The 27,823-nt window shown below is 33.7% G+C and overlaps 1 protein-coding gene across 2 annotated transcripts in view; it reads right to left on the reverse strand.

Annotated features, from left to right (window-relative positions):
- Positions 1-27,823, reverse strand: part of LOC142344061 (neuronal acetylcholine receptor subunit beta-4-like) — a 94,223-nt gene that overhangs the window by 45,577 nt on the left and 20,823 nt on the right. For both annotated transcript variants that reach the window (XM_075395538.1, XM_075395537.1), the window contains 3 exons: positions 17,674-17,718; positions 14,059-14,168; positions 7,395-7,517 (listed from right to left, as the gene is read on the reverse strand). In XM_075395538.1, the coding sequence (XP_075251653.1) occupies positions 7,395-7,517; positions 14,059-14,168; positions 17,674-17,718 (278 nt within the window). The remainder of the gene's footprint in view (positions 1-7,394; positions 7,518-14,058; positions 14,169-17,673; positions 17,719-27,823) is intronic.

Here is a 27,823-nt window from a genome sequence, read left to right on the forward strand (position 1 = left end):
TCTGATCAGAGGTCATCTGGGTCTGAGGCGGTCCGATCAGAGATGGTTTTTGTCTGGAAATTCAATTTGGGGATGCAGCGTTGGATTTAAGAACTGATCTCTTGAGAAACAAATGACCTTGGCTCAATCACTTTTTTCCCCTGATGAAAACCGACAAGGAAGAATGACCCCTGTTCAAAGAGATGTCAAGTAAGATCGTATGAATTACAAACCAAGCCGTAAAAAAATAATTGGTTTTGGCGTTAATATAAATCCAAGTGAATGCAGTCTGACTAAACAGGTAGTGGTACATATGAAATCCAAAATTTTTTGATCAGAGACGAAAAAAATCATGTTTCAAGGAATCATTTATGCCTTTTTCGCAGAATTTAGTTTAGTTTTTCGTGACTAATTTTCTTCCGGAAAAATTTTTGAGCATTAATGGTGTCATGAGTACATTCAGCTTTATGATCACATAACGTTTAAGACCCCTCCAATTTAGAGAAAGCATACACCATGCGGGGGGCTATAATTTAGACAAATTAATATTTACACAGGCTTAACCTTGAAGCAAATGTTGTTTTCCTTGTTTTCCTAACTTGTTTATGTCGATACAAGCCACTGTGTTTTTTAAATCTAATGAGGAGGCTCGGTAATGTGCGTTTGCACATAAAGTTCCGATCCCGCTCATCAGCATTTTTGGCATAAATGTCGACCAAATGAGGAACAGATAGAAAACCCCCCTAAAAGTACATTTTTTTTCAAAAATGAAATTGCTTGTGTGAACAAAAAGATCGCCTCCAACGCAAATAACTCAGTGGAATAAAAACTTCTGCATTAAATTGATGAGATCAGCCATTATTAAGAAAACAAGTGAAGACGAACAACAAAATCAAACAACAGTAACAACAAACATTAATTTCATCAACAACTTTATCCACTTCTTTAAAAAACTTAATAACAATTATTGACAAGCTCAAAAAAGCGTCAGATAAAACTGAAAGCAAAAAAACGTTTATTTCACTTTTATTTTATTTATTTAAACTTTTATTTTTTGCCCCTGAAAATATGTTCAATTGAGCATTTCTCATATATCAAAATGCGGCATGCGACTTCTCATTAATCCGATTAGGGCAAAAGTTGACAAAAAAGAAATAAATCTTTTGTATTTTTCGAAAACAATTGTTTTCAGAGTCATGAAAGCCATTAGCTAAAAAACGAAAAAATGAAATAGTTTCCTTTATTCATAAACTGAAATTGTTTGAGACCTGCGAAGACCACAGGAAGATGTTTTAAGTTCACAAAAAGAACGTCAACTTTAAAAAAATATTTTACTTCTTGTAAAAAACCTGGGTCGAAGCCAGTAAATTCACGACGAGTTCTTTAGAAACAATAGATTTTGTACACTTTTACCTTTTGTTATTATAATAATGTCATATGTAACTTAAATTGTTGAGACTAAGTAAGAAATAGACAGAAATGAAGACAATTTCAAAGTTAAATAAAGTTTAATTTATTTTTGAAAGCAATGGTTTTTGAAAGTCATGAAAGCCATCAGCTATCTACCCCAATCAGAAAATAGGCTCATTTGTTCTTCCATAAGATGCTAATGAGATCTTTTATTATATAAGAAATTTCTTACGACTAAAAGACAGTGAAAAAATGAAATTTGAAGACATACGTAAGAAAAATCAATTAAATTCTTCGAGAAAGGGTTGTCGAAGCCGTTAAAACTATAATTTTTTTGCCTTTTTGTCTCTTAAGTTTTTCATATGTTCAATTGTGTTTTTTTGAACGCCAATAAGATAATAACTGGACTTTCAATAATGTGATAATGTGACTAAATGCGAAAAAACCGTGAAATTTAGGCCAAGGCCTATAAATTTTTTTTTAAAAATGTGAAATATCAAAACCAGAAAACTATAACCCAACGTGTAAAACCGCAAGCAAGATTTGGTTTTAAAAAAGTAAAAAAAATATGACGAAGGAAAAGAATTTTTCTTTGCTGTCACTAAACTACAAATTGACCAAATTAGGAGAAAAATAGTGGCAAATTTCAATAAGCCATAGTTTATTTAACAATTCAACATTTTAAAAAGTCAAAACAACTGAAATTTTTCGAGTAGAGAAACAAACTAGATACACTATTTTAAACTGCGTACAAAGGCAATTGAATCTAGTAACAGTGAGCTTTGACTTGAATTGTTTTTTCGGTAATTAACATAATAAAGATCGATTTTTCTAAAAAAAAAAAGACCGACTGATTGCAATCTAAATTATTTTTGGATTTTAACAGTCAAAGATTAGACCGAAACCATCCCTGCTACATTGTGTTGAAAGTTATAGATCCAGATAATTTGTCAGTTAAAAGATCAAAATCAAAAGCTGCGATTTTGAAAATCATAAAATTATAAAAAAAAACGGCACAATTTTAATACTAGACTACTCTCAATGGAAAAGGGAGCCATGACTCCTAGCCTAGTGCCCTGTTTACAAAGTATGTGTTAATTTTCCTTGGGTTTTTTCAGCAAACTGAATCAAAGTGGACTAAATAAGCTTTTTTTGGACAATTTTTGATGAAAAAAGGGGGAAATTTGAAATATTTAGCCAAAATTTTAGACAAAAATTAAATCAAAACAGTCAGCAATTCTTTTTTTTAAAATAAAACCAAAAGTGCTATTGTTAACAATTTTTACATATTTTAGCAAAACTGACGAATTTTTAGGCATAATTCCAGAAAATGCGAATAAAAATGCCGCAATTCAGTCAAATATTCACAACAAGTTAAACCAAGATGACTCGCTCTAGAAAGCGAATTTCAAAAAACCATTTTTGTATTCATACTATACGCTAGTCGGAATTTTTATTGATACAGCTCACAGCTCTGTACGATGAATATATCGGTCGGTTAAAATTGATTGAACAAAAAAAACCCATTTGAGTATATATTTCCTCCCTCCCCCCAAGAGGGGTCGGAACAAAATTATAAGTCATTGAAAATTATTAAATTGATAACGATAGGATTTTTAAAGATGACATCACACAATTGCTTAGCTTTTCGAATAATTGCTATTTTGTTTATGTTTGGTGCTCATATAAAGTGACCATTTTTGTTCCGACCCCACTTGTGAGGGGTAGGAACCATATACTAAAATGGGTTTTTTTTGTTCAGTCAATTTTGGCCGATCGATATATTCGTCGTAGAGAAATGTGAGTGGTATCATTAAAAAGCTGGTACAATGTAGAATTCAAAATTAAAAAGATTTTTTTGTTTTTCGTTTTTTTTCGAGGAGTTATCCAGGATTGAAGTTTTGTGTGAACACGCGATATTTGTTCATTTTAGTGTAATTTTTCTCCAAATTAAAACATTTTCTAAAAAACTGTATTTCAAATTAATTTTCACGCCAAAAATGGACCAATTTTTTGTTCCTAATAGAATAAGGGCGATAAAAAAGACTAGTTCTGGTCTCATTGGGATGTTCACTATCAAAAAATCTCGAATTCTATTTGAGAGCTCTTTTTTTTTTATAAAACTGTTCTCTTTTTTTGCTTTTTTAATTCACCTATCGACAAGTCACTTTTTGTATCAAATTTCAATTGATGACAAACCTCCTTTAAAGTCAGATTAAGCCCAATGAACAAAAAACATCGTTTTCAAGGAATTGCTCATGTTTTTCTTTGGCTTCGATTCTGAGTTTTCGTAATTTTAAATGAAAATTTGAAATTCTTTTTGAGGTTTTACTCCTTTTTTGGAGTCGTCATATGGCATGGATTCATTGACTAACATTGCAATATGTTCCATAATGAGCATTAAGTGAACATGTCTAGGGCTTTGAGGGGACAGTTAATGGCTGTTAAGACTCAAAAAAAATTATTTTTCATTTTTTTTAACATTGAAGAGTAAAACTTATTATTGTGAACTGTAAGTCAGTCCAGGAGTGAAAGCACCCCCCTCCTTCCTACTACAACCAAATTCAATCCAGTTAGTGGTTTTGTCTTCTAACTATTGGTTTTGTGACTTCAATGACACAACATTTCCATTTTTTTAAAATTTTTTTCTGACATTTTTTTTTATTATTGAATACTTTTGAACTCTTATCACATTCTCCAAACATTATACACATTATCCAAATATTATTTTAATCCCATTGATTTCAAGAGGACGTTCAGTGGATCACAAATAAAGTTTTCAGAGAAATGCTAATGGTTTAATTGGCTTCGGCACTTTCTTCTCGCACTTTTTCAAATTTTGGTTTTTGCCTGATTTTGTTATTGTTTTCGCAGTCATAAGACTTATTGTGATGTCATGCTAATTATATACCAGTAACAAACAACCTTTTCCTCCCATTGGGTTATATCTGAGCGTAGATATTCAGTTCCGTTGAAAGATTTTGATTTTAATGTCTGTTATAAGTTAAAAATAATTTTTCGAATTTTTTAAAATATTATCCAATCCTCAGCTTTTTTCTTGAACTGTTGGTCAATGTAAGTACTAGCGGAATCTTTTGCCGTTCTACTACAGCCAAAAATAAACTGGTTAGCGATTTTATCTTCTACCTATTATTTTTTAAACTTCAATGCCACGAGATTTCATAATTTTTTTTTAACTTTTGCGTACTTTATTTTATTTTTGGATCCTTTTGAAGTCTTATCACATCGTCCTGCTGCTGACGGTCCCCATTGTTTTAGAGATAAAGTTCAACGGATCATAGATAAAGTTTTCAGAGAAGAGTTTACGATTTGAATTGCTTCGACATATTCTTCTTGCACTTTTCTACTGAATTTTTGGTTTTTGCCTGTCTCTGTTGTCGTTTTCGTAGTCAATAACTTGTTATAAGGTCTTATTGATGAATTTTGATTGTCAAACAAACTTATTGTCCGGTTGAGGCATAAATTACTGGCTTGCGTTGAAGGCTAATGAGATTAATTGCGTTGATAATACGTGTTTTCTCTAAAATTTCGTTGTTCTAATGTATTTGTTTATGTTTGTTGATTTTTTATTATATTGATAAATTTTATTGATAAATAGAAGAAATCTCATTGCTCATAAAAATTGATTGAAAATAGAAGGGTTTTTAGTGAAAGTTCATTTTTTTAATGCCCTCGACACTTCTCTCGCTCAATTTTTTCTTGAATTTGCTGTTTTTGTTCTTTAGGTAGCCCTAAAATGCTGACAGTTCTCATAGGCTTCTAATTGAGCATTGAAAGAATGATGTTACCCAAAGCAGTCAGTTTATAGCGAATAGTCTTAAGGTTCATGACAATCATATTGAAGTTTTTTTCAAAGTTTTCAGTTTTTGTTGTTCTTTTCGTCAAATTGTAACATATTTTCATCATGACAGGTCCCATCCAATTTCTCGTATTTCAAGAGATAACTTATCTTTTGATATTATTTGTCACAATGTTTGTTTTGTTTTATGCGTTTTTTGGACAATATGCGTTTTTCTGAACGTTTATTGAGTGGCCAATTTTTGTGTTTCTTTTTCTCTTCTTTCAGAACAATCGCGTAATAACAGATCTCAATGGTTTTCAAGTAAACTTATTTAATCTCTCAGTTTAAATCCTTCAGCTGAATCAGTAGAGTCGAACAATTGAATTAAAAATACATATTATTCAGACGATAGCTAATGACTTTAGTGGTAGCAATACTTTGTGTTTTCGCAAATCGTTTGTAATTTTTTGAGTTTCTCTTTAGTTCGCTTTTATGGATTAGTCTAACCAAAGACAAGTCCTTTCGGTTGTGTAATGATTTTTTAGTATTTTATTAAGGATTATTTAGTTAAAAGCTAATGATTTTTAAGATTTTTGAGATTTCTTGGTGTAAAAAATTTTGATTAATTTTTTAGGTTTCGCCTCACTGTTCGTTCCTTTTGCCGAATTGTTACCCACTCTCATTAAGAAATTTTCCATCTGCTGTATTTTTAGAAAAAAGTAAATTTGTGTAGTTAAGGTTTTACCTGACTGCATTTTGACGTTGTTATTAGGTGCTTTTAAATTTAGATATTACGTTTTTGCCGTGAAATTTTTGTTTGTGCCAATTTTGTTTTTTGTTTTTTTGTCTCTTAGTCTCTTCAATGTCAGATCACGTTGGCGCTGTAATGAGGGATGGCATTATGTAATTCAATTAGTAGATAAGCTGTGTAACGTTTGCTTTAAACTCAAACATCTATTTTTGTTATCTCTTCATTTGGTTGACAATTTAGTCAAAAATTTAGATGCGCTCGGGTCGGAACATCATGTGCAAACGCACATGAACGAGCAGCCTTGTCTATTTTATGCCATTTTCTGATTTTACTTTCATAATTCAAGGTGATTAATAAGGATGTTTTTTTTTCTAATCAAAAACAAGAATTTGCTACAGCAATGATGAGAAGTAAATTACACGATCTTTGTTCCTGTTAAAGAATTGTATAATAATGGCATATGTTTCTGTCCAGAATTGTAGAATTTTGATTGATGAAAACAAAGCAGGCGAAAAACTTAAAACAAATTAAGTTAAATTATACCTGAAATGTATTTAAAACGAGCACTTGCAGTGCCAGATTCTATGATGACAAATCATCTTGAAAAAAAAAGGAGTCAGTTCCTTGGTTTACTCGGACTATATTGAACACGTAATTAATGTAATTAACGGTTAACACCAAGAGGATAAGGAACAGGATCAGATAGATCAGATCCTCTTTCCCGCCTTACCAGTTTCAGACTTCGAAACTTGCAAAGTTCATGTTTAAAGCAAGGTTACATGACTGTGTTACAGTTACTTCGAAACTCTCGATAAATGCCAGTTTTTTTCAGTGATTTTGTCAAATTGAGTAACCTTTTCATTATGATACTTTGAATCCACAACCAATAAAAAAAATTCTGCATGAACGTCTCAAATCATTATCTGCGCTGAAGCGAACAGATGTTTTTTTTAAAAAATTAAGCAATAAGCTGAAGATATCAAAATGTTTGAAAGAATCAGCGCATAACTTTCAGCTTATTTTTTACATATCACTTGCGCTGTTTCAAGCTGGAATTTTGTCCACTTACCCTCTTTTAGTCCACTGCTCTTCATTCTAATTTGTTGATATTTACAAAACAGTTTCTGAAAAATGCGCTTAAATATAACACCATCCGCTGAAATCGTATGAATGCGCTGAAAAATTTCATAGATTATCTGTAAGGGATCTTGAAAAAGATAAATGATTTTTTTAAAATTTTGGTCATTCAGTGCATTCAGCCTCTTTCCTCCAAAACACTTGCATCTTTGCACATTAATGCCTCAGACTACACTGACACTCGGTCCGCGAAATTGAGCTGAGTGTGATTGTGAGTGCGTGCGTGCGTGCGTGCGTGCGTGCGTGCGTGTGTGTGTGTGTGTGTGTGTGTGTGTGTGTGTGTGTGAGGGGGGGGGGGGCTGGGGGTTGACTAACTTGACGTCAACAGAGCAAGCGGAAGTGAGGTATCGTGGCTCCTGTACTGTGACCTGTCCATTGTACTGTACTATGGGATTGGTCAACACTTGCTCCAGAGACTGCACGTCTGCCCAGTTGATCCTAAATTGAACCACTTCGACAAACCACCAAATTCAGGTCAATATCACAAACTAGTCAATCACAACAATTGGGTCGGACGAGAACTTAACTGCGCTTTTAGTTGAAATTGCGCTATTTTATATTGTTTTGCTGTTTTCATGTCGAAACATTTTATAATAGAGAGAGAGAGATGGTGGCTCCTGAACTTTTGTTTTGAGCTCGTCTAGAAGTGTCTCCTAGCCAAAAACAGTTAATCTTATTGTGCAACGGAAATAAGTTTTAATTACGGTGAAAGTACAAAACGTAATATTGTTGAGTGATACTTAAACAGCTCATTAAGTTGCGCTATTGTCTCATGTTTTCATGACAACTCTTTGTCAAGAGAGAGACTGACTCGTAAACATGAATGCTTAGTTTTCTCTTAAGTTTTTGTTAGACAAAGGCACACTTAATTTCCGAGTTAAAATTACAATCGAAAGGATCAAAATGTTGAAGTAATTGATTTCTGTGTCGGAATGGCTTTCATTCATTCGAAAAAACCATAACAAACTTGCACTTTTACCTTTATATTATCGTGTTTATGTTATTTCTTCAAAGTTTGTTTAAAACTCAAAAATCACCAAATTATAAGTGAGGTGATTCAAAGAAAAAATATACAAAAATAATGAAGAACTGACCAAATGAGAATTGAAAGTGATTAAAATTTGAATAAAACCTTGCATAAAATTATATTATCTAATCAAATTTTGCTGAACTTTGCATTTTAAGGCTTTAGATGTTGCCTGACAGTACCCAGAGAAAATTGAAATTTCCATATAGAAAGATATCAAAAAATAGTTCAATCTAAATTATGACACCTTATAGATCAAGTTTAAAGTATCAGTGATTCTTAACATTAACTTCCTATCTTGATAAACTATCACAGCGTTGAAAGAAAATGCTTTTGAAATAGTAAAAAGTACTAGTTTTTGCAGAATGCAGCAAGTGGGCCAACTTGATTCAAGTATATCAAAGTCACAGAAGAAAAAGTGAGGCAATAAGCGAAATGCCTCAACTCTAAACAACTCGTCTCAGAGATATTTTTTTAAATTATGGTATTATGTTTCCTCGAGAAACGAAAAATTTATGAGAGTTCTGTCAATCAATGCAACTGTCTGAGCTATTAAATGATACTTTTTTGTGCAAAAACTCCCAGTGAAACTACACTTGACACACCTTGATGAGACATTTATGATCTTTACCTGTCTTGGAAAAATTGAAACATCTGCCAAGATCTTGTAGTCCTAACACTCCATGATAAATATTGATAAGATCTTGGTAAGATCTTATCAAGATGAACCATAAAAAAATTTTTTTGGCAGCTTTTGACAAAATCTTGGCAATTCTTGATAACACCTTATACCTTTTCTAAAAGCTGTTGATGTATCTCGTCCCATGAAAATAAAACAAAGTCCAGCGAACTCAATTTACAAAATGAAGGTAAAGCGGATCAGTGGCTATTTTCATTGAACTGCCTAAATGCAATATTGAACTGCCTAATACTAAGACCTCCAATAAGAGGTCACCACCTGTTCCCTGGTCTTGTTGGACATTTTTAACTACGTTTGGTTGTCGAGAACAAAGTGTGTTCGCTTTTGACAATATTATGCTACAGTAGCTGTTTCTAAACCCATTTTAGGGACCATTTTTTATTTGAAGGCACGGTTGTATTTGTTAGGGTGGGTGAGATTTTTTAAGAGAAGTAATAAAAATAGCTTTTTATTTACCTTTAGTTGTGGTCGTTTCGCTTGTTGAAGCTTAAAAACTGCAATTGAGTTGTCAATAATCATTATAAGCTGTGCTATTTTATTTTAATGGGTACTATTACATGACTAGTGTTTTTAATTCTTTTTTAAGGTTTTTCAATGGGATCTTAGTGGGGGCTTTATTGGTGGTGGTTTCTCCTGTACAATGTGTGTATTATGAACAAACCGAGCTAGCATCCGCTTAAACATTTTGATTTTCTGGAAAAAAAGCGGCTCAACTGTTGGTTTGTAAACTAACGGGAGCAATTTTTTGAAACATTCTTGATTATTCTTGCCACTTCTCGATAAATCTTTATAATTCTTGTTTTAATCTGACAAATTCATGCTATATCTTGTTTCTTAACACTTATTCAAAGATCATACAAGTTCGTCCATATCTTGATGTTTGCCTGCCATGTAACTTGGCAAGATCTTGGCAAGATTTACGGTGTTTTACCATGTTTCCTATCGTGGCTATCACGTTTCTCTTCACTGGGTGCTCTAAACTGCGAAGTTTGAACTAGGCGCTCTATCCCAGTACCTATTGCAAAAATACAGTCATCTATGATCATTTGATTAAAATATTTTCTAAACTGACCTTTTATCGAGCTTCAAAATTCCCTAATAGCTAAGATGTTTGTTAGCGACAAAGTCGAAAAGACGTAATTATGCATAAAATAGATCTAAGAATATTGGTTATGAAAACTTTTCCCACATTTTTTTCACATAATGAAACTTAATATGACAATTATAACAATCATTTATTAGCTTTTATTTACGTAATAATTTCTTCACGGGTGTTCGATTTTGGGACTTTATGACATATGGAGCCTGGGAAAATCCCATTCATTGAGACTGAAGTAGTCAATCGAGGTCTAGATTATGTGATCATGCGAACATGAATACTTTCCGGTCTAAAACAGTTGAAATAGTTGTCGAAACTGCTACTTATATGTCTAACTGACCACATGAACAGTTTATTGACAGGTGTATAATGTTTACCTTAGAGTAATGGGAGAAATATAGTGATAGTTGTATTGTTAGAAAGGATAACAATTCTTCAGTGCTGGGAATATTGACCGAGAGTGTGTTGAGCCGACAATGAAAACAATGATAACTTTAGCCGACTCGTAGTTCTGATTGGTCGATAATTCAAATTGGTCAAAATATCACTAGTCGGTTTTTCAAGTCATTACAATTGGTGTGCGGTCGGGTTGACAACTTAAGTTCTTATTTTAGGCGGTCGGCTAAACCTCCTGTTGGCCAATTCGGTTATTGCCCAATTTTTCATAGAGGTGGTTCTCAAGGTTACTTTGAGTTAGATGTTTAGATCTAACGAAAGCATTCAGTTAATTCGACATATTTAGACAATAGTTTTATGTGAATTAATTTAGATTCCCTAAAGTCTAGATTACCAAAACTGTGTCAATTGGTTTGTGTCAAACAAGCTGACACGTTGTTCTATTTGGTTACAAGATATTTTAGCGTAAGGTGGGAGCAGAGCCTTATATCTCTAAGATATATCTGGTCGATTTTGCGTCATTCCTAGCTTACACTATAGCACCACAGTCATTCAAAAACTCTCGATTTAATCGTTCACTGTCTCACTGTTTACTCGGCATGCTCGACATATTCATGATTCATGTCACTCCCGCCAAACCCCCCCCCCCACCCTAATAATATACTGCCATAATACCACACTAATAAATGAGTACTGAAATATAGAGGATGATGAGAGGAATTATGAATAGTCTGCTGATGTTATGTATGATCATACCGAAAAATATCGAAAGTGAATTAACCGAATTTGCAATAGTTGGTATATAGCAACAAAACCATCAGGAAGCCACTGAAGAAATGACGAAATTGGAACTAATAGATGACAACAGAGCTATTATGCGACCTATCATTAATGAAAATAGGTAACAAGCAGAAAAAAGAAAGGCAAAATTAATAATATCTGTTTTTTTTTCGAAAAAAAATTATTTCCAAAGAGATGAAAGCCATTAATTACAAAATGAATTAATTAAATAGGTTCGTCTATTCTTTCAAGGGAAACCCTTGAGACCTGCAATTATCCAGAATATGTCTTACGTCTACAAAAAGAACGTCAAAACGGCAAATCAAAAATTCATTTACTCTTTTTTGTGGAAAACCCGTGTCGAAGTCAGTAAAGTCATAACGAGTTTTTAAACAACATTAGATTTTGTGACATCAATCCTTTTTGACAACTTCTCTTGACAACAATAATATCATATTTGGACTGTATTTAACGAGACTATTTAACAAACAGAAAAAAAAGAAAAAAAAATTGTGAAGTAAAAACGTTTTTTTTCTATTTTGGAAAACGATTTTTTTCAAAGTTATGAAAGCCATCAGCAATCTACTAATGTCAAAATATCTGATCATTTTAGCTTCCATGAATACCAATGAAACCGTGTTACTCTACAGCAAAGTTCATACAACTAAGACAAATAAATGATAAAAAAACTTTCCATTAAGTTTTTCGAGAAAGTAGTATCGAAGCCGTTAAAACCATGATCTATACCTTTAAGGATTATAATATTCTCAATTGTGCTTTGTTTGAACGCCAATATTGCTATATATGAACTGTCAATAGCTTGATAATGTGACAAATTTAGAAAATGTGAAAATGGGCAAATACCTAAAAACAAAAGAGAATTGTAAATCTAGTGGAATCAAAGCAAGAAAACCATAACTTAAAAGTTAAAACCGCAATAAAGATTAGATTTGAAATCAGTAGAAAGAGGAAGCACTCTCCCATTGCTGAAACTGTACAAGTACTCCTCTATACAAGTTGACCAAATTATAAGAAAATTGGAGGCAAAGTTCAATAAGCCGTTATTTATTTAAACATCAAATTTTTTTAAAAGTCAAAACGATCATAAGCTTTCAAGTAATCAGCTAGACAAACTAATTTGGAGCTAATTAGGAAGTCATTTGGACCGATCAAAAGTAAGCTTTGATTTGAAGTCTTTTTTTATTTAATTAATATAAAAGAGATCGAAATTTTTTTTTATGAAAAGACCGACTGATAATATTCCGAATCATTTTTGGATTGTAACAGTCCACGACATTAGTCCAACACTAGCCCTGCTAATGCTGTTTGTCAATTAAGAACACTCAATTTTTCGAGTGTTATCGATATAGATATTTTGTTAGTTAGAAAATCGAAAATAAATGCCGCGTTTTTGATAATCAACGAGTAAAGTTAGCAAAAAACGGCAAAGTTTTAATTACGGAGCACTCCCAACGGACGTTGAAGTAGAAGTGGCTCCCTTTTGAGTTACAACGAATGTGTTAGTGGTGTTTGGGTGTGTACTTCCTGCAAATTTAATCAAAGTGGACTAAAGAATCTTATATCAAGCTGTTTTTGATGAAGAACTCTGAATTTTGAAATATTTAGCCAGAATTTTTGACAAAAAAATAAATAAAAATAAACGAAAATTTTTTTGTCTTTAACAATGAAATCAGTAAACAATATATTAAAAAATTTTAACAAATTTTAGCAAAATTGGCGAAATTGTAGTCGAAATTTGGCGAAAATTCCGGAAAATGTGAATAAAATCTACGAAATTCACTCCTTTTTGCTCAAAAGTTTAAACCTCGATAACTCCCTGTAAAACACGAAAATCAAAAAAATCTTTTTAATTCCATATTCTACGCTGGACAAGCTTTCTAATGATACCAGTCTCAACTCTCTACGGTGAATATATCGATCGGGCAGAATTGACTGAACAAAAAAAACCATTTGAGTATATAGTTCCTCCCCCCTCAAGAGGGTCGGAACAAAAAATATAAAACCGTTGAAGCATAAAAAAGCTGGTCGATTAAAACAAAATGTGCCTTATGATATTATCGTTGACAAAAAGATAAATTGTTTCAGCCCGAGTTTTTTTTGTATCTGAAAAGTACTGTTATACATGGATACGAGAGGACGTAAACATTGTTTTTGTTTTCAGGCAGAAAACAACATTTTCTTTTTCGATGTTTAATTTCAAATTTACTGATGAATAAAGTATAAATGCGTTTGCATTGATACAAAAACAGTACAAATACTTTTTGTTTCAAGTATGTTTAATCTGTTCAATTATAAATCGTATTTACTTGTTTAAAAGAACAAAGCAACATTAATTTTTTTTGTAGCGTGTACTGAGTTTTGTTGGGAAGCAGCAGTGTCAAATTATTGCAACATAGAGTAAAAATGATTGCTGTTGTTTAACCGAACGTTATTCTTGTCAATTATGCAGCTGAAGCTATTTAGGCAGAAATGCTCTAGAAAGAGTTTTCTATTAGAGCGGATGATCAAAATGATAACAAAATAAAAATCAGAAATCATGATACAATCAGCAACTTAGCACAACTCTCCTATCAAATTATCTTCAGATTGAATTTTAAAAAGTAGGTCTTGGCTATCATAGCCGCCCCCCTACCTAATTACGTCTGGTGGACATAGTGCCAACACCCCCCACCACCAAAAAAGGCAACGATTAATGTAAATATACCTTAATATTTGGTAGCTATAATTTGCAAGGGATCGGTGATATTTTTTTTTGAAAATAATAAAAGTCTATTTATAGATCTAGGTTAATATTTCATTCAATTACAAAGCAATTTAAATGTAAAAGCAAATTAAATGTACATTGTTTGAACAGCATTTCAATCCAAATAATTGAAAACTTGTTCACGTCCTCCTCGGCTGGAGTTTTAATTGGAAAGACTCAAAAACTAAGCGCATATGAGACCAAAATACGAACCTCTGGAACACATTGATATCTGGAAGCCATAGTTTGGACTTTGGAACCCTGATCCTTGTCACTCCTCCATAATCGGATGGCTTCCACGTAAGAAACTGATCATACCAGTTCTGTAACACAGCCTTAAAGCTATCAACATAGTATTGTTGTCTAAGTGTCTAAGAGAAAATAATTGATTTAGATTTCTAAAAGATCGATTTAGGCCAAAACTCATTTTTTGCAAAAAATGGAAATAAAGCGTAAAATATTGCATTTTATCAAATGGAAAATATCAACACTATAACTCATCCAGTAAAAAGATTGAACCCAATTTAAAAAATGAATAAGTAAAAGCTCTATATCTCTTGCTTTGTTGAGTTATACTCGGAAAGCTCATTTCTCAGTTTCGTGAGAAATTCATGCATATCATCAGTTTGTCAGAATTGAAGCGGGCTTTTTATATTTTTGGGATTTAGAATATACCTAATAGTGTCTACCATGGTTTGACTGATTTTAGCTGAATTACTATTGGCGGTCAATATGAATACATAGCAGAGGATATAAGTGCAGACATGTTATGCTCAGTCTTAAAGAAACTTTTACTTCAAGTAGAAAAAATCAAATTTATTGTGACCAAAATGAGAAAATGAACTGATTAAAAGTTGGGCAATTTTGGGAGACCCTTTAACGCATTTCATGTAATCATAAGTACAACCGTCCTCGCATTCATATAAACCCTCATTAATCGATCCTGCAATTGGGACTGTAGTCGCAAAATCTCAGAGACTAGCTTTCGAAACGCGACTGGTGTTTTCCGTGTACCTTATTTATTCCACGGCAATTTTTTGTCGTTTTAATCTGGAGGTTTAACTGATCTCTCATTCTGTCTTTTAATGAAGTTCAAGGCTTGCTTGTAATTATCTCATTTCGATAGATCGTCCTGTCGTCCTTCAAAAACAATATCAAATCCTTTTTAGTAGATTTTACAAAAAAATATCTTGTATACTAAAAAACGAAACCATGGAAAAACCGTTTTGGATCAGTAGGCAGTTAAGTAACTGATATGTAATTGCGGTCAACGATATTTAATTAACCTGCTCAAGGAAATAATTTATACACCATAAGTGGAAAATTTCCCTGCAAACAATAAATTGAATTAATGATTCTCTCATCAATTATTTATGAAGAATTTTTTGTTACAGCAACTTAGCATTCTAGAAATTAGGTGAGGACAAAACCTTTCGATAATATGTGGTTTTCCTATTCGGTTGGTTTTTTGTTATAAAATGGAGAAAGAACGACAATTATGTTCAATATTTTTTAAGCGAGAGCGGGTACTTGTAATTTAAAACTGTTAACATCAACACCACCGGCCTGTTTTGCGCTAATAATTGCTCAACAAGCAAAAACGTTCCTAACAAATGTTCGTCTGTCAGCGAAAAGGTATTCCAAAAAGTATATATCAAGATACATTTTAATAATTTAACTTCTACGTCAGAACGGCGCCAATTGTTAACAAATTTTGCAATTTAGTTTTCGCTGTGTGCGGAAGAAACGTTCTCCCCTAGACGAACTGCGACTGTTATCTGCTAAGATCTTGCAAGAATCTTACAAATAACGGTTATCTGCTAAGATACAAGATTGCAACGGTTATCTGCTATGATTCTTACAATATTCTTAGCAGATAAACGTCTCAAAACAATGGGTCAGAAATTAAAATAATTTGATAGAATTTTGTGTTTTGTACAATTTTCGACAGTTCTCGAAATTGATCTTCATTAAGAAACCTAATTTCGTTAGAGTCTTGCAAGAACTTGCAAGATAACCATCCCAATTTGACTAGGGTCGCTCATTAAATTCGTTAATTTTGTCGAAAAATATTATTGACTTCAAATTGTGACTCATTTGTGAGTGGCAACAAAAATTTGAAAACTATTCCCTCAAAATTTATGTTGGATGACAAAGGCGCTGAAGAGAAGGAAGCAACGACACAATGAGAGTTGGTGTTCTAAAGTTTCCTACAGAAGAAAAAATATTTGGAGCACATAAAAATATCTTCTGGGAGATGAAGATAAAGTCTACTAATTAGAAACAATGATTGAAGAAAAAACAATGAAATGATGTGAGTCATATGAGATAAATATATGATAAAATCAATGCAAACGTCAAAAGTTCTTCTTTCTGTGTTTTTTAAATATTTTTGGAATGCAAGAGATTGTCTATATTTTTTACCTTTGTTGAAACAGTTTTTAACCAATGACAACACGCAGATGGTTAAAAATATCCAAAAACGCTGTGTGGTCACCCTTCAAGTGAAATAGTCGGTTATGAGTCGCAAACAAGTACTGGGATTATGTGATTCAGTTTACTTTCTTTTTCATAAGACCACAAACCTAAAAAAAAATTTTTGGGCCCAGACGACCAGCAACAACTATATCCTTAAAAAGAAAGAAAAAGAAATGTTTTATATGTCCGAAAAAAATATAAAGTGAAAGCATCTCATTTTACTGTTGATTGTTTTTACTGCATTGCAGCTGAATTAGAGTCTATACAATCTATATTTTATCATATCGCTGGATCATATGACATAGAGTTTGTTGTATATGTCATATCAATTAATTGATGACAAGTGAGCAAGACTATCGGAGATAGATTTGGGCCAATCATTCATTTGAATAGTTCGGTTTTTATTACTTTGCTTGTTTTCGGAACTCAAGAGTAAAACTAATTAATTTACCTTTAGGTTAATAGAAAAAAACCCAAAACATTATTTGAAGCAACAACTTGTAACTTAGTTGCGTTTCAGAGGAAGTAAAACTCATTCAAATAGTGTTTTTTTTGCTTTTAAGTTCTATATCTTTTACGGAGTGCAACAATGTCTGGAGTTGATTCAAATGAGAGATTTTCATATAAAGAAAACCGAAGATATAGGACAAAGAGAACCGGAAGACAATTGATTACTAGACTCAAGTCTGCCATTGAAGCTGATTTTTTCTGATTATTTCATGCGCAATTCTTAGGTTTGGTTTAAAAAATACAGATGTAAAGACACTTAAATTTTTTGATAATAAGAGTTACTTGGTAATTTTTTGAAGTTTTTTTTTGGTAATAAGAGTTACCTGTTAAAAGTGTCAGCTATTGTTTTTCGAAAACATTTAATTGAAAATAGAAGATATAAATGCCCAAATTTGTGGAAAATGGTTACGTTAACTTTTTCATCGTAAGAGTTATCACTTTTTATCATTGTTGCTACCGTTGGCGCATCAAATTTTGATCGCGGACAACAGTTAGGTATTGATAAAATATGCGATGAGGTATTGTCAATGTTGTCCACTAAAGTCCTGTAAAATGTACCATTTGAAACATGATGTTGCTGAAAGCATCCAAACCCCCGTTCATTTAATTCACCGGATTACGGTAGAAATTGTCCGCTAACTGTCGTTTTTCGCGTTATTTTATTCTGTTGTTATTGTTACTTGACTATATCAGAGCAATATAAGTTTTTTGGACATGTCATTCTGCAACTTTTACCACTAAAAACAGGCAGCATATTTTGCAAAACTAACAAATCTAACGCCATTGAGATTATTAATCGCAGGAAGGTCTCTGATGATAATGAAATGAAATGAAACTAACCAGTTCCTGGGAATAGATGGCAGTAAGGGACTGTCGCACCACGTTCTGAAACAAACAAATAAACAAACGCAACTAAACAACCATTACTATATTTGCAAAATCGTCACTTAATTGCCAACTTTAGTTTGTAAAAATTGAGAAAAACTCTACCGTCAATTTATCTCAACCAACACGAATATTTTAGCGTTCGTGTTGGTTTGCAACATGTCACCAATTAATTCATTCTTTTTTGTTGTTTCTTATTGAAACAAACCTAAAAGAATTTGAAAAGCATTTGGTTGATTATTTATGAAACGAGATTATGAAACCAATCCTATGGTGTTTTTAAAAAAGTTAAGCTGCAACACCACACTCAGTGTTTTTTTTCTGGAAATTTGAATATACGTATGAAGATTGTTGATCTTTTTGGTTACAAATGAGCGATAAATAGAAGTTTGTCGAACCACCATATTTTTTTTTGAAAAAAGCGGCCGCTCTGATCAGAGAAAACGCCAACTTCAAAGATTTTAACAGCTTTGTGATAAGCAAATTTCACTGTTTGGATAAAAATGTCATTTAAATATGACTGAATTTTGACTGCCACATATATGGAATCAAGGTTTTGTAAAGAAATGTGTTATAGTAGGAAAACTACAGTGGCAGAAACTGATAGAAGAAGAACCGCACCAAAACTGCAGTTGCCAACGCAAAATTTTGTGAAAACAATATTTATTTGTTTGGCATGGTTAATCATTCTGAGTCCTGAAACACTTTCAATCACAGTTACTCGCCAATTAACAAAGGTTTAGGTTATTTTAATTTAAAATTAAAAAAAATCGAATAATAAAATATTTCGCATTGAAAATTCGGCATTTTTCTTATTTGCCAAAATTCATCCACTTGATAAAAAAATACTGCACTTGTGGGCATTATTAGTAAAGCAACACGTGAAGCAGAAAAAATTCAAATAGCTTGAAAAATTCAAAATACGTTTTCGAGCTTTTTTGGTAAAATATGACAAAATAGTAGGCTGAAGAGAGCACTTGTGATATAATTATTCTTGATTTCAGTACAGTTTTTTAGATCACCTAATACAAAATGTCACGATGTTATTATTTAGTTACAGAATCTTATTTTTATGCTTCATCTACTATTTGATCGCAGGGAAATTTTCTCTACGGCAAAAACAAACAGCTTTGGATATGTAACCGCAAAAGGTAACTATTAAGAAATCTGATTGAAATCTGGTGTTGAACGTGAAGGAGAAAATCGTTTTTTAGTCCGAGAAAAATGGAAACCAAAAAATTTACAGATTCCTAAATTGAACCTGTCAGCAATGGTACAATATCAAAACAGAGCCACCAAAATTTAAAAATTTAATAATTTAGATAACATTTGTTTTGTCGGTCAATTGAAAACGAATAAATAAAATTTTTTCACAAAATGATGTTTCTTCTTGAGAAATGGTAAGTTTGGAGAAAATTTGGGATAAGATCAACGTTTGAAAGAAAGGTGTCTATTTGTTACAAAACTTAGACAAATTAGCCTTAGACTAGCTAATCGTCTATTTTTTATTCAAAGCCCAGCAGTTAGGATAAAGTCTGAAAGATGACGCAGTTTTTTTCTGTTTGCCTCCCTGATTTCTTCATGATTCTCTATTTAGTTTTATTTCTAATTCTATTTCTGTCAACTGATATTTCATGCTAAAAATATTTAAACGTTTTTTTCTATAAAGCGCATTCAACTCCTGCTGAAAACATTAACGTTATCTGAGAGATGACGCGTAGTGATTGAGATAAACCAAACAAAAGATCGAACTAAGATAAAAGCAAGAAATCTTGTAGAATATTGCGCGCAGACGCCAGGTCCAAAAAGTCCATTTGCTTCAATTTGCACTCTTTAAAGATAATCCACTGATTTGCGAATTAGTTATAGCAGATCAAGTTTCATTTTCGAGAAAAAGTTATTGAGATTAAAGTATACGGTGGTTTTCCAATGAAACAAATTTTTTTTGACGAATTTTTCAGAATCTTTTGTAAGCAAATTGCTCAATTATCGCAAAATCTTATGAGACAGTAATTAATTATTAACTTTGATAAATTTATTAGTGAAGTTTGACGAGTTCAACAAAAGTGCAGTAACGTTGTAAACAGACACAAATTGAATGTTATTGAAAGACGTAGTTTTTTGTAATTGGAGGAAGACGCGTTTGGAGAACAACGGCCATATAAACAAAAACAGACAAAACTGAAAAAGACGCACCTACTGTTCTGGTATGATTTCTTTTGTTTATCGTTTCAGATAAATGCGTTGAGATATTTCTAACTGACTTGAGTTAAGGGAAAGACTCAGCTGAAATTTGCATAATCACAACCCCCAAAAGCGAAATTATGGGCACTCTGATCAATTAAGATTTAAAAAAATTCAATCTATCGTTCTGGATGGGATCCATTATAAAACCTTAATCAAAATTGAAACTCCTCTAAGTGGGGCAAAACCAAGATGGTGGAAACCAGGTTTGGTTTGAATTCTTTTTTATTATTGTTATTACTATTATTATCATTATTAATAGTTTATAGTTTTCGGAATAACTGTTCTTCACACTAGTTTAAATTTTGATGTCTAATTTTGTTGAGTGCAAAAAATAAAAAATTGAACACTGAACCCCAATTTTTGAAGCATAAATTGGTTACAATATCTTGAATTAAGAAACGAACAAGAGGTTTTGTGCAAATTAGACAAGAAGAATATGGATCCACAGTTCTGACAGGAGATATCAATGTAAGCGATTAGAATTTTTAAAAAATCCAGTGGGATAACACTGGGGATGGAACTTTTTCTCTTTTTTCATTTTTCCTCTTAAGTTTATTATCTCATTTATGTGAACGTCCATTCTGTTATTTGACAAAGAAAGGTCAATCACAAGTTCAACTTCTTTTATCACAATTTGTACCAGAAACAGAATTCAATCAGTTATTGTAAATATTTTGACAGCTCTCATTAACGAGATCTTCGATCAATTAAATAATAATGAAGCGATTGTTTAATAACAATAAATTTAACCAAACTTGGTTTTACCTAGCTAGGTAGTGCCTTACGCGGCGAAAGTTTAGATTTCATTTTTTATAAAAACCAGTTATTTTTTGTTTGTTTCTGTATTCTATCTGGGCTCGGGTTTGGGTTGGTGAGGTGGAGGGGGGGGGGGCATCGGAGATCGGAGGACTCATGGAAAGGGGTGCTGTCAGCCTTTGTTATGCACCTTGGCGTAGTTTTAGTTTTATTAGCTTTGAAGCACGCCAATTGTTCGGACCTGCCGCACGTGACCAAAATTTCAACATAAATGGTTTCTGCGCGAATAAACCAAGCTGGAGAACACAACTGCGCTAAAAAATAAGCTTTAAAAAACGGACGATCCAAATCTATACACTTATACGATTCAACTGAGCCTTTTATAATCCTAGACCATTAAATCTAAGGTTTTAACTGTTGCAAAGACGCCATAACGGTTCGTAAATCAAACTGTCCTTGAAAAATGTCTCTCATTCAGGGCAACTTTGTTTTTAAAAAGATTACCCTTTATTGCCAAACAGGAACTGTTCGCAAAACTCGTCAGATTTAGTGGGGATATAAATGAACTTCAAATCGACATAGTAATCCACTCAACTTGTTAATTCAATTCGACTTAACTTCAAAAATCATATGAATGCTCTTAGCCTTTTCGATGGATTAGAAAATTCTAGTCAATTTGGGTTTCATGAAAATTACTGTTTTCGAGTGAATATTTTTATTTTGTGTAAAATGACAAGGATATGTAAAATATTTCCGTAATATGACGTGACAATATTACTGAATGATTACGAAAGATTGTTCTCAGGTGGAAATTTTTTGCCGCTAGCTTTCATAATTCCATTTTTGCAAACCGCAATCATATTTTGTTCCAAATTTGGTAAAAGTTGTGTTAGTTGGTAGGTATTGTATTGCCTTGTACGTGCCAGCTGAAAAAAAGTTTCCAAGTTGACCTCAAGAAGCGATCTTGCAAGAGAGTCGTGCGTAAAGGAAGATATCATGATCTCTATTTCCATTTTCCAAATTCTTTTTTGCGCTCCTAATCTTCAATATATGCTAATGGGGAAGGGGTAGGGAACTGTTAGGGTAGTAAAATTGGGAGGGCAGACACGAACTAGCAAACAAGCAAACAAACAAACATGCACGCACACACGCACGCACGCACGTAAACACACACACACAATTATACAGGCACTTACACACACACACATGCACACACACATACATACACAAACGCAAACATACACTCACAAATTTGAGCGTATAGTGTATAAACAGTTCTTCATCTTTCTACGTCAAAAGCTTGGCGTAGAGCACCATGGTTTTAGAAAACATTCTTCAACCATCACTCAAATGATTCGCTACTGCAACAGGTTGTATGAGTTACTTGAGGCAAACAAAACGCCGATGACAGTCTATCTCGACATAGCAAAAGCCTTTGATACTATCAATTTTAATATCATGCTTTTAGATTTATGCCGAATGGGATTTGATAGTGCTTTCTTGAAGATTCTTTGCGTCATATTTGACTGATCGACAGCCAAGAGTTTTATCAGCAGGGGAAAATCGGACTTTTGACCAATCACCAGCGGTGGCCATCAAGGGTCAATTTTTACAGGGTTTCTTTTTTCCGATCATATAAATGACCTACCCGAAAAAAATGTCAATGAGAGCTTTTTATACTCCGATGACACAAAAACCATCAGCACTGTGGACAATAAAATGCAGCTGGGAAAAATATTTAAAATGCGAATTTTTGGAGCTATGAGAATTGGTTAAACTCCAATTTCGATTAGCTTGAAACTATACAATTTTCCTTATGAAAAATCAAAACACGCAAAAATTGCTTCTTACCACAAATGGAACCATCTCACTGGAGAGACACTTCAAGATCGCGGCATATTTTTTTCATAAGATTCATCGTGGGAGTATAACTTAAATATTGTTTTAGTAAAAGGAAATGAAAAGCATGCGTATCTAAAGAGATCAATTGCAAGTGATACAGAAATGTTATTTAAATTCAATCTTGTCAAAAGTTACATTTATTTTTCTTGTTTTATCGATCAAATATTTGGTATGCCGTTAAAACTATCGTCAGGCAAATGGAAATTCTTCAGAGAAAAAGTTTTAAATTTATACAATCAAGCAATCAATTTACGGATAAAGAATACATGGTTGTTTTTGATAAGTAAATTTACTTCCAATCGCAAATCAAATTGTGTTCATGGAACTCGTGGTTTTAAGCAAATATTTGACATGTAGATTTTCGGTTAGGGTAATGCGATTTTGGTTAACGAGAAATGAACATCTCAAAACACGATCTAACGAGAAAAAATTTATACTCAAATGAGTGTATTATTGCCAACGCTTCCGATGTAATTTGTTCTACCGAGTTACAAATTACAAAAATTCGATGAAACTGGCGCGAAAATTTCCCAATTAGATTCCATTTTCCTCCCAAGTCCTCCCAAAATAATGAGGGAAAATATATATTTAACTTAGCTAAGAACAAATTTAAGTACAAATCTTACCCATATGGATGGAGAGTGTTTGAGTGAAAACAAATTCAAGCCCCGTTAGGGACTTACTAAGCAGGGTGAAACAAGTTTGGTTAAATTCAGTTTTTTTATTTTTTTATTATTTTTATTATTATTATTATTATTATTATTCTTATTATTATTATTCATTCTCATTATTCTGAGATTATTGTTATTATTATTAGTATTATTATTATTATTATTATTATTATTATTATTATTATTATTATTATTATTATTATTATTATTATTATTATTATTATTATTATTATTATTATTATTATTATTATTATTATTATTATTATTATTGTTATTATTATTATTATTATTATTATTATTATTATTATTATTATTATTATTATTATTATTATTATTATTATTAATATTATTATTATTATTATTATTATTATTATTATTATTATTATTATTATTATTATTATTATTGTGATACTAGAGTAAACTCACATCATTCATAATGTCGAAAACACTTTTGACTACAACTTCATTTTTTAACTTTCATCTCCAATGCAGTAAATTAATAGTCCCTTGTTGCAGTATAGTTATACGTTACACGTTGTACTCTATTTATTCTTTTGTTGTGTCATTCGTAGCACGAATGACTATCTCCTCGCTGGCAGGTACTTGACCTTGCCTAGCTGTTAGATGCGTTGGCAGCGAACTGTCTAACTGCAGTTCTGCCTAAATGTGTATGAATTAAAGTTGTCAGCGCCTACTTCTTTTACGTTCAACATAAGACTTATCGGAAACGCATAACATGGCGCAGTCAGAGTTAAAAGGTAAAACCATACTTGGTCTAAAACCATTTTGGGAAAGACCCAGTAGTAACCCGACAATACCATGGGAAAAGTGGAGAAGCCAACTCAAGATGGCAATCGTCGCTAAGACAAACATCCAAGTAGAAGACCTCCTCAGAGAGAAACCGACACCAGTCACCTACCCCCCAGAACCGGCGGAAGAGCCACCTGTAAACAACCCCACCCAAACAATGGAACGAGAGAGACTCACACGTTACCACCAAGCCATTACAAATTGGAAAAACGAGTGTAACGTCATCGACCGTGTAGGAGTATTGTGTGGAGAGAAACCGTGGGACATGGCAGACAGGAAAGTCAAGTCATTAATATATCTTAGCCTAGGAGTAGAAGGCAGGAAAATGCATGGCAGAAAGTTCCCACACACAAATGTCGAAACGAAAACCACACAAGAAATTTGGGAAGAATTAGAAATAACCTTCATCAGACCTAGGAACGTGACGTTCGACAGGTACCTATTATTAACACGTCGCCAACAACGAGGGGAAACAATGGAACAGTTCCACTCAGCACTCCGCTCACTAGCGGAACACTGCCAACTAGGCCACTTAGAAGACGAATTTTTGCGCGACATATTCACAGCAAATATGATCGACCTGGAAATTCAGAAGGAACTATTAAAAGTCACGCTATCCCTAGAAAGAGCACTCGAAGTAGCGATTGGAATAGAACCGGGAGCAAGAAATCAACTCACAATCCAATCAAAGAACGCACTCACACCAATGGACAAACAGGAAAACGTGATGGCCATACCGAGCTCACGATTCAGAGAAACAGGAAGACCCCCACGAACAAACACATCCACAATGACAAGACAAACAAGTCACAACTGTCGAAACTGCGGTCAACCGTGGACATTCGACCGTAGGTCCAAATGCCAAGCAATGGGCCAAACATGTAGACGATGCAACAAAACGAACCATTTTGCAAGGGTTTGCAAATCCAATCTGAACCGCCAAACTAACACCCAACGAGTAAACGAAATAGACAACAACAACGTAGAAGCAGTCACTGAGGACGTCAACAACATATCGATTGACAATGAAGTACACTCACAATACACCAATTCAGAGGACGATTATTCCGTCAATATGCTGTCCCCCGACAAAGACAAGACGACTCCAACAAAATTAGAAATACATTACGGAAACAGCAGATATTGGGTGATGGTGGACTCCGGCAGCTCAGCAAGCCTAGTAACAGAGCGAATGGCGAAAGAGATAGAAGAACGGGACAGCAATACATGGTGGAGCCACACCATTAACCCAGTACAGCTACGTAGCTACACAAATGTTCCAATCCTTAATAAAGGGACCTTGTACAGTGATATCCAAAGCGATGGATGGAATGCAGGGCGAGCAGACCTCATCGTCGTCCCAAACAGTCACCGGGCCATCATCGGCAGAGACCTCTTTCAAGCATTAGGAATCACCCTACACCAACAGGACCCCACAAACCTGGAAGGTAAGACCATCTACAACATCAGTGCCCCATCCACGTGCCCACTAAAACAGGAGATTGCTATAAAATACAAAAACCTATCAGCAGAATAGTTCGATCGGTCAATCATAAGGTAAAATCTAAATTTAAGTCGTATTACACCCCCATCCACCAAAAAGGACGCAGAATCCCACTCCACCTCGAAAAAGAAGTAGAAGAACTAAAGAAACTTCAAACGAACGGTCACATCACAAAACTAGACAAGTGTAGCGGAGAATTCTTCATCTCACCCATTGTCATAACAGTCAAACGTGACAAATCAATTAAACTGGCTATGGACGCAAAAACGATTAATAAGGCAATCCACAAGAATAAGTACCAAATGCATAACATCGACTGCCTAATGGATAGCATCGCACAAACAATCACTCAAGCGCCCGACGATGGAGAAGTACTGTTCTCAACAATCGACCTACGCTACGCGTATAGCCAACTCCCACTGGACCAAGAGACAGCGAAACACTGCAACTTCAACATCATAGGTGGACAAGCCACAGGAACATACCGATTCAATACCGGATTTTATGGTCTAACAGACATGCCAGCCGAATTTCAAAAAGCTATAGACATAACTTTAGCCAACCTCACAAATACATTCAGCTTTCTTGACGACATAATAATAGTCACAAAAGGGGGAATACAAAACCATAAAGAAAAACTATTCAAATGCCTAGATAAACTAGACGAAGAAAAGCGAGCAATAAACATCGAAAAATGTCATTTTGCAAAACAAAAAATATCATGGCTCGGATACGAAATCAACAAAAACGGCATTAAGCCAATAGTCTCAAAGACACAAGCAATCCTTAACCTTCAACAACCAAAAACACAGAAGCAACTTAAATCATTCTTAGGTAGCATCCACCATCTAACGAAATTCATCCCAAACCTAGCTGAAACATGCAAAGACTTCCGCAAACTCTTACAAAAAGAAACAAAATTTGTATGGCAGGAACAACACGAAGCAGCCTTTAATTAAATAAAAGAAACAATACGTCACCTCACCGAAAACACACACTTCAATATAAACCGTAAGACTAGAGTAAAAACAGATGCCTCGAGAGGAGGGTTAGGTGCGGTACTAGAACAAGAAACGTGCGACGGTTGGGTCACAATCGCCTACGCGTCCAGGTTCCTAAACAAAGCAGAAGAAAAAAATAGCATCAATGGACTCGAATTACTGGGAGTAGTGTGGGCACTAGAACATTTCAAACACTATTTATTAGGACATAATTTTATCGTCCAAACGGACCATCGAGCACTTTTCTTCATCTTGAAAGAACGATCATCAAAAATACACCAAAGCCGGCTAACACGGTGGTGTGACAGGCTAATCCCATTTACATTTACAATTGAACACATACCCGGATCAAAAATGGGGATGGCAGATTACATGTCACGAAACCCAGATCAAATAGCAAACCCACCTAGCACATACGACGCTGACTTTATAATCGCACAAATCAACGTTATTAAAAACACATTGAATATAATCCGCAAACGAGGACGACCTAAGAAAGAAGCAATAGAAAAAGCTGAACATACAACAAAAATCAAAAGGCGCAGAGGCAGACCTAGAAAACAGGATATAAACACACAACACGCACAACACACCCCCCAACAAAACACCCCTAACCCGTCCCACGACAACAACAACAACCAACAACAAGGGTGGAATCGCGCCACGAATACAACAAATTCAAAAAGTCCGTGGAATCGTCGCACGATTCCAATCAAGAAAAATGCAGGATAAAATCGCCGCACGATTCCACCACAATTAATACAAAAGACCAAAAATGGTGGCACAATAACGATCACATGCTTCAAAACGAGCAACTATGTGAGACGTCAAGGACAAAGAACAATTACAACAACAATTACAACTTACGCGGCAAATGCAAAAATGCAACTGAACACATTCCAAACACGGAATATGACGTCGTAAAAAACAAGATAGTTTCGAACTACACAATTAACAAAGCGCATTTGCCGATTTCGTTATCCCCTGCTCAACAGCATTCACAAACTTTACACTTATCCGCATCTAGTAAAATGGGAAAATCTACGGAAACTCAAAATTCACACGCCTCGCCATCAAGACCAAAGTTTTCAATGAGCAACTTCCTTAGCCCAACCAAATCACCATCAGCAGAAACGCAACAACATCCAAAGGACAAAGAAGTGAACGATATGATACAGGGCGTATATAACATGAAGTTAATTGCAGCAATGACT

This window comes from Convolutriloba macropyga, chromosome 8 (genome assembly GCF_964194025.1).
Source record: "Convolutriloba macropyga chromosome 8, txConMacr16.3, whole genome shotgun sequence".
Lineage (NCBI taxonomy): Eukaryota > Metazoa > Xenacoelomorpha > Acoela > Convolutidae > Convolutriloba > Convolutriloba macropyga.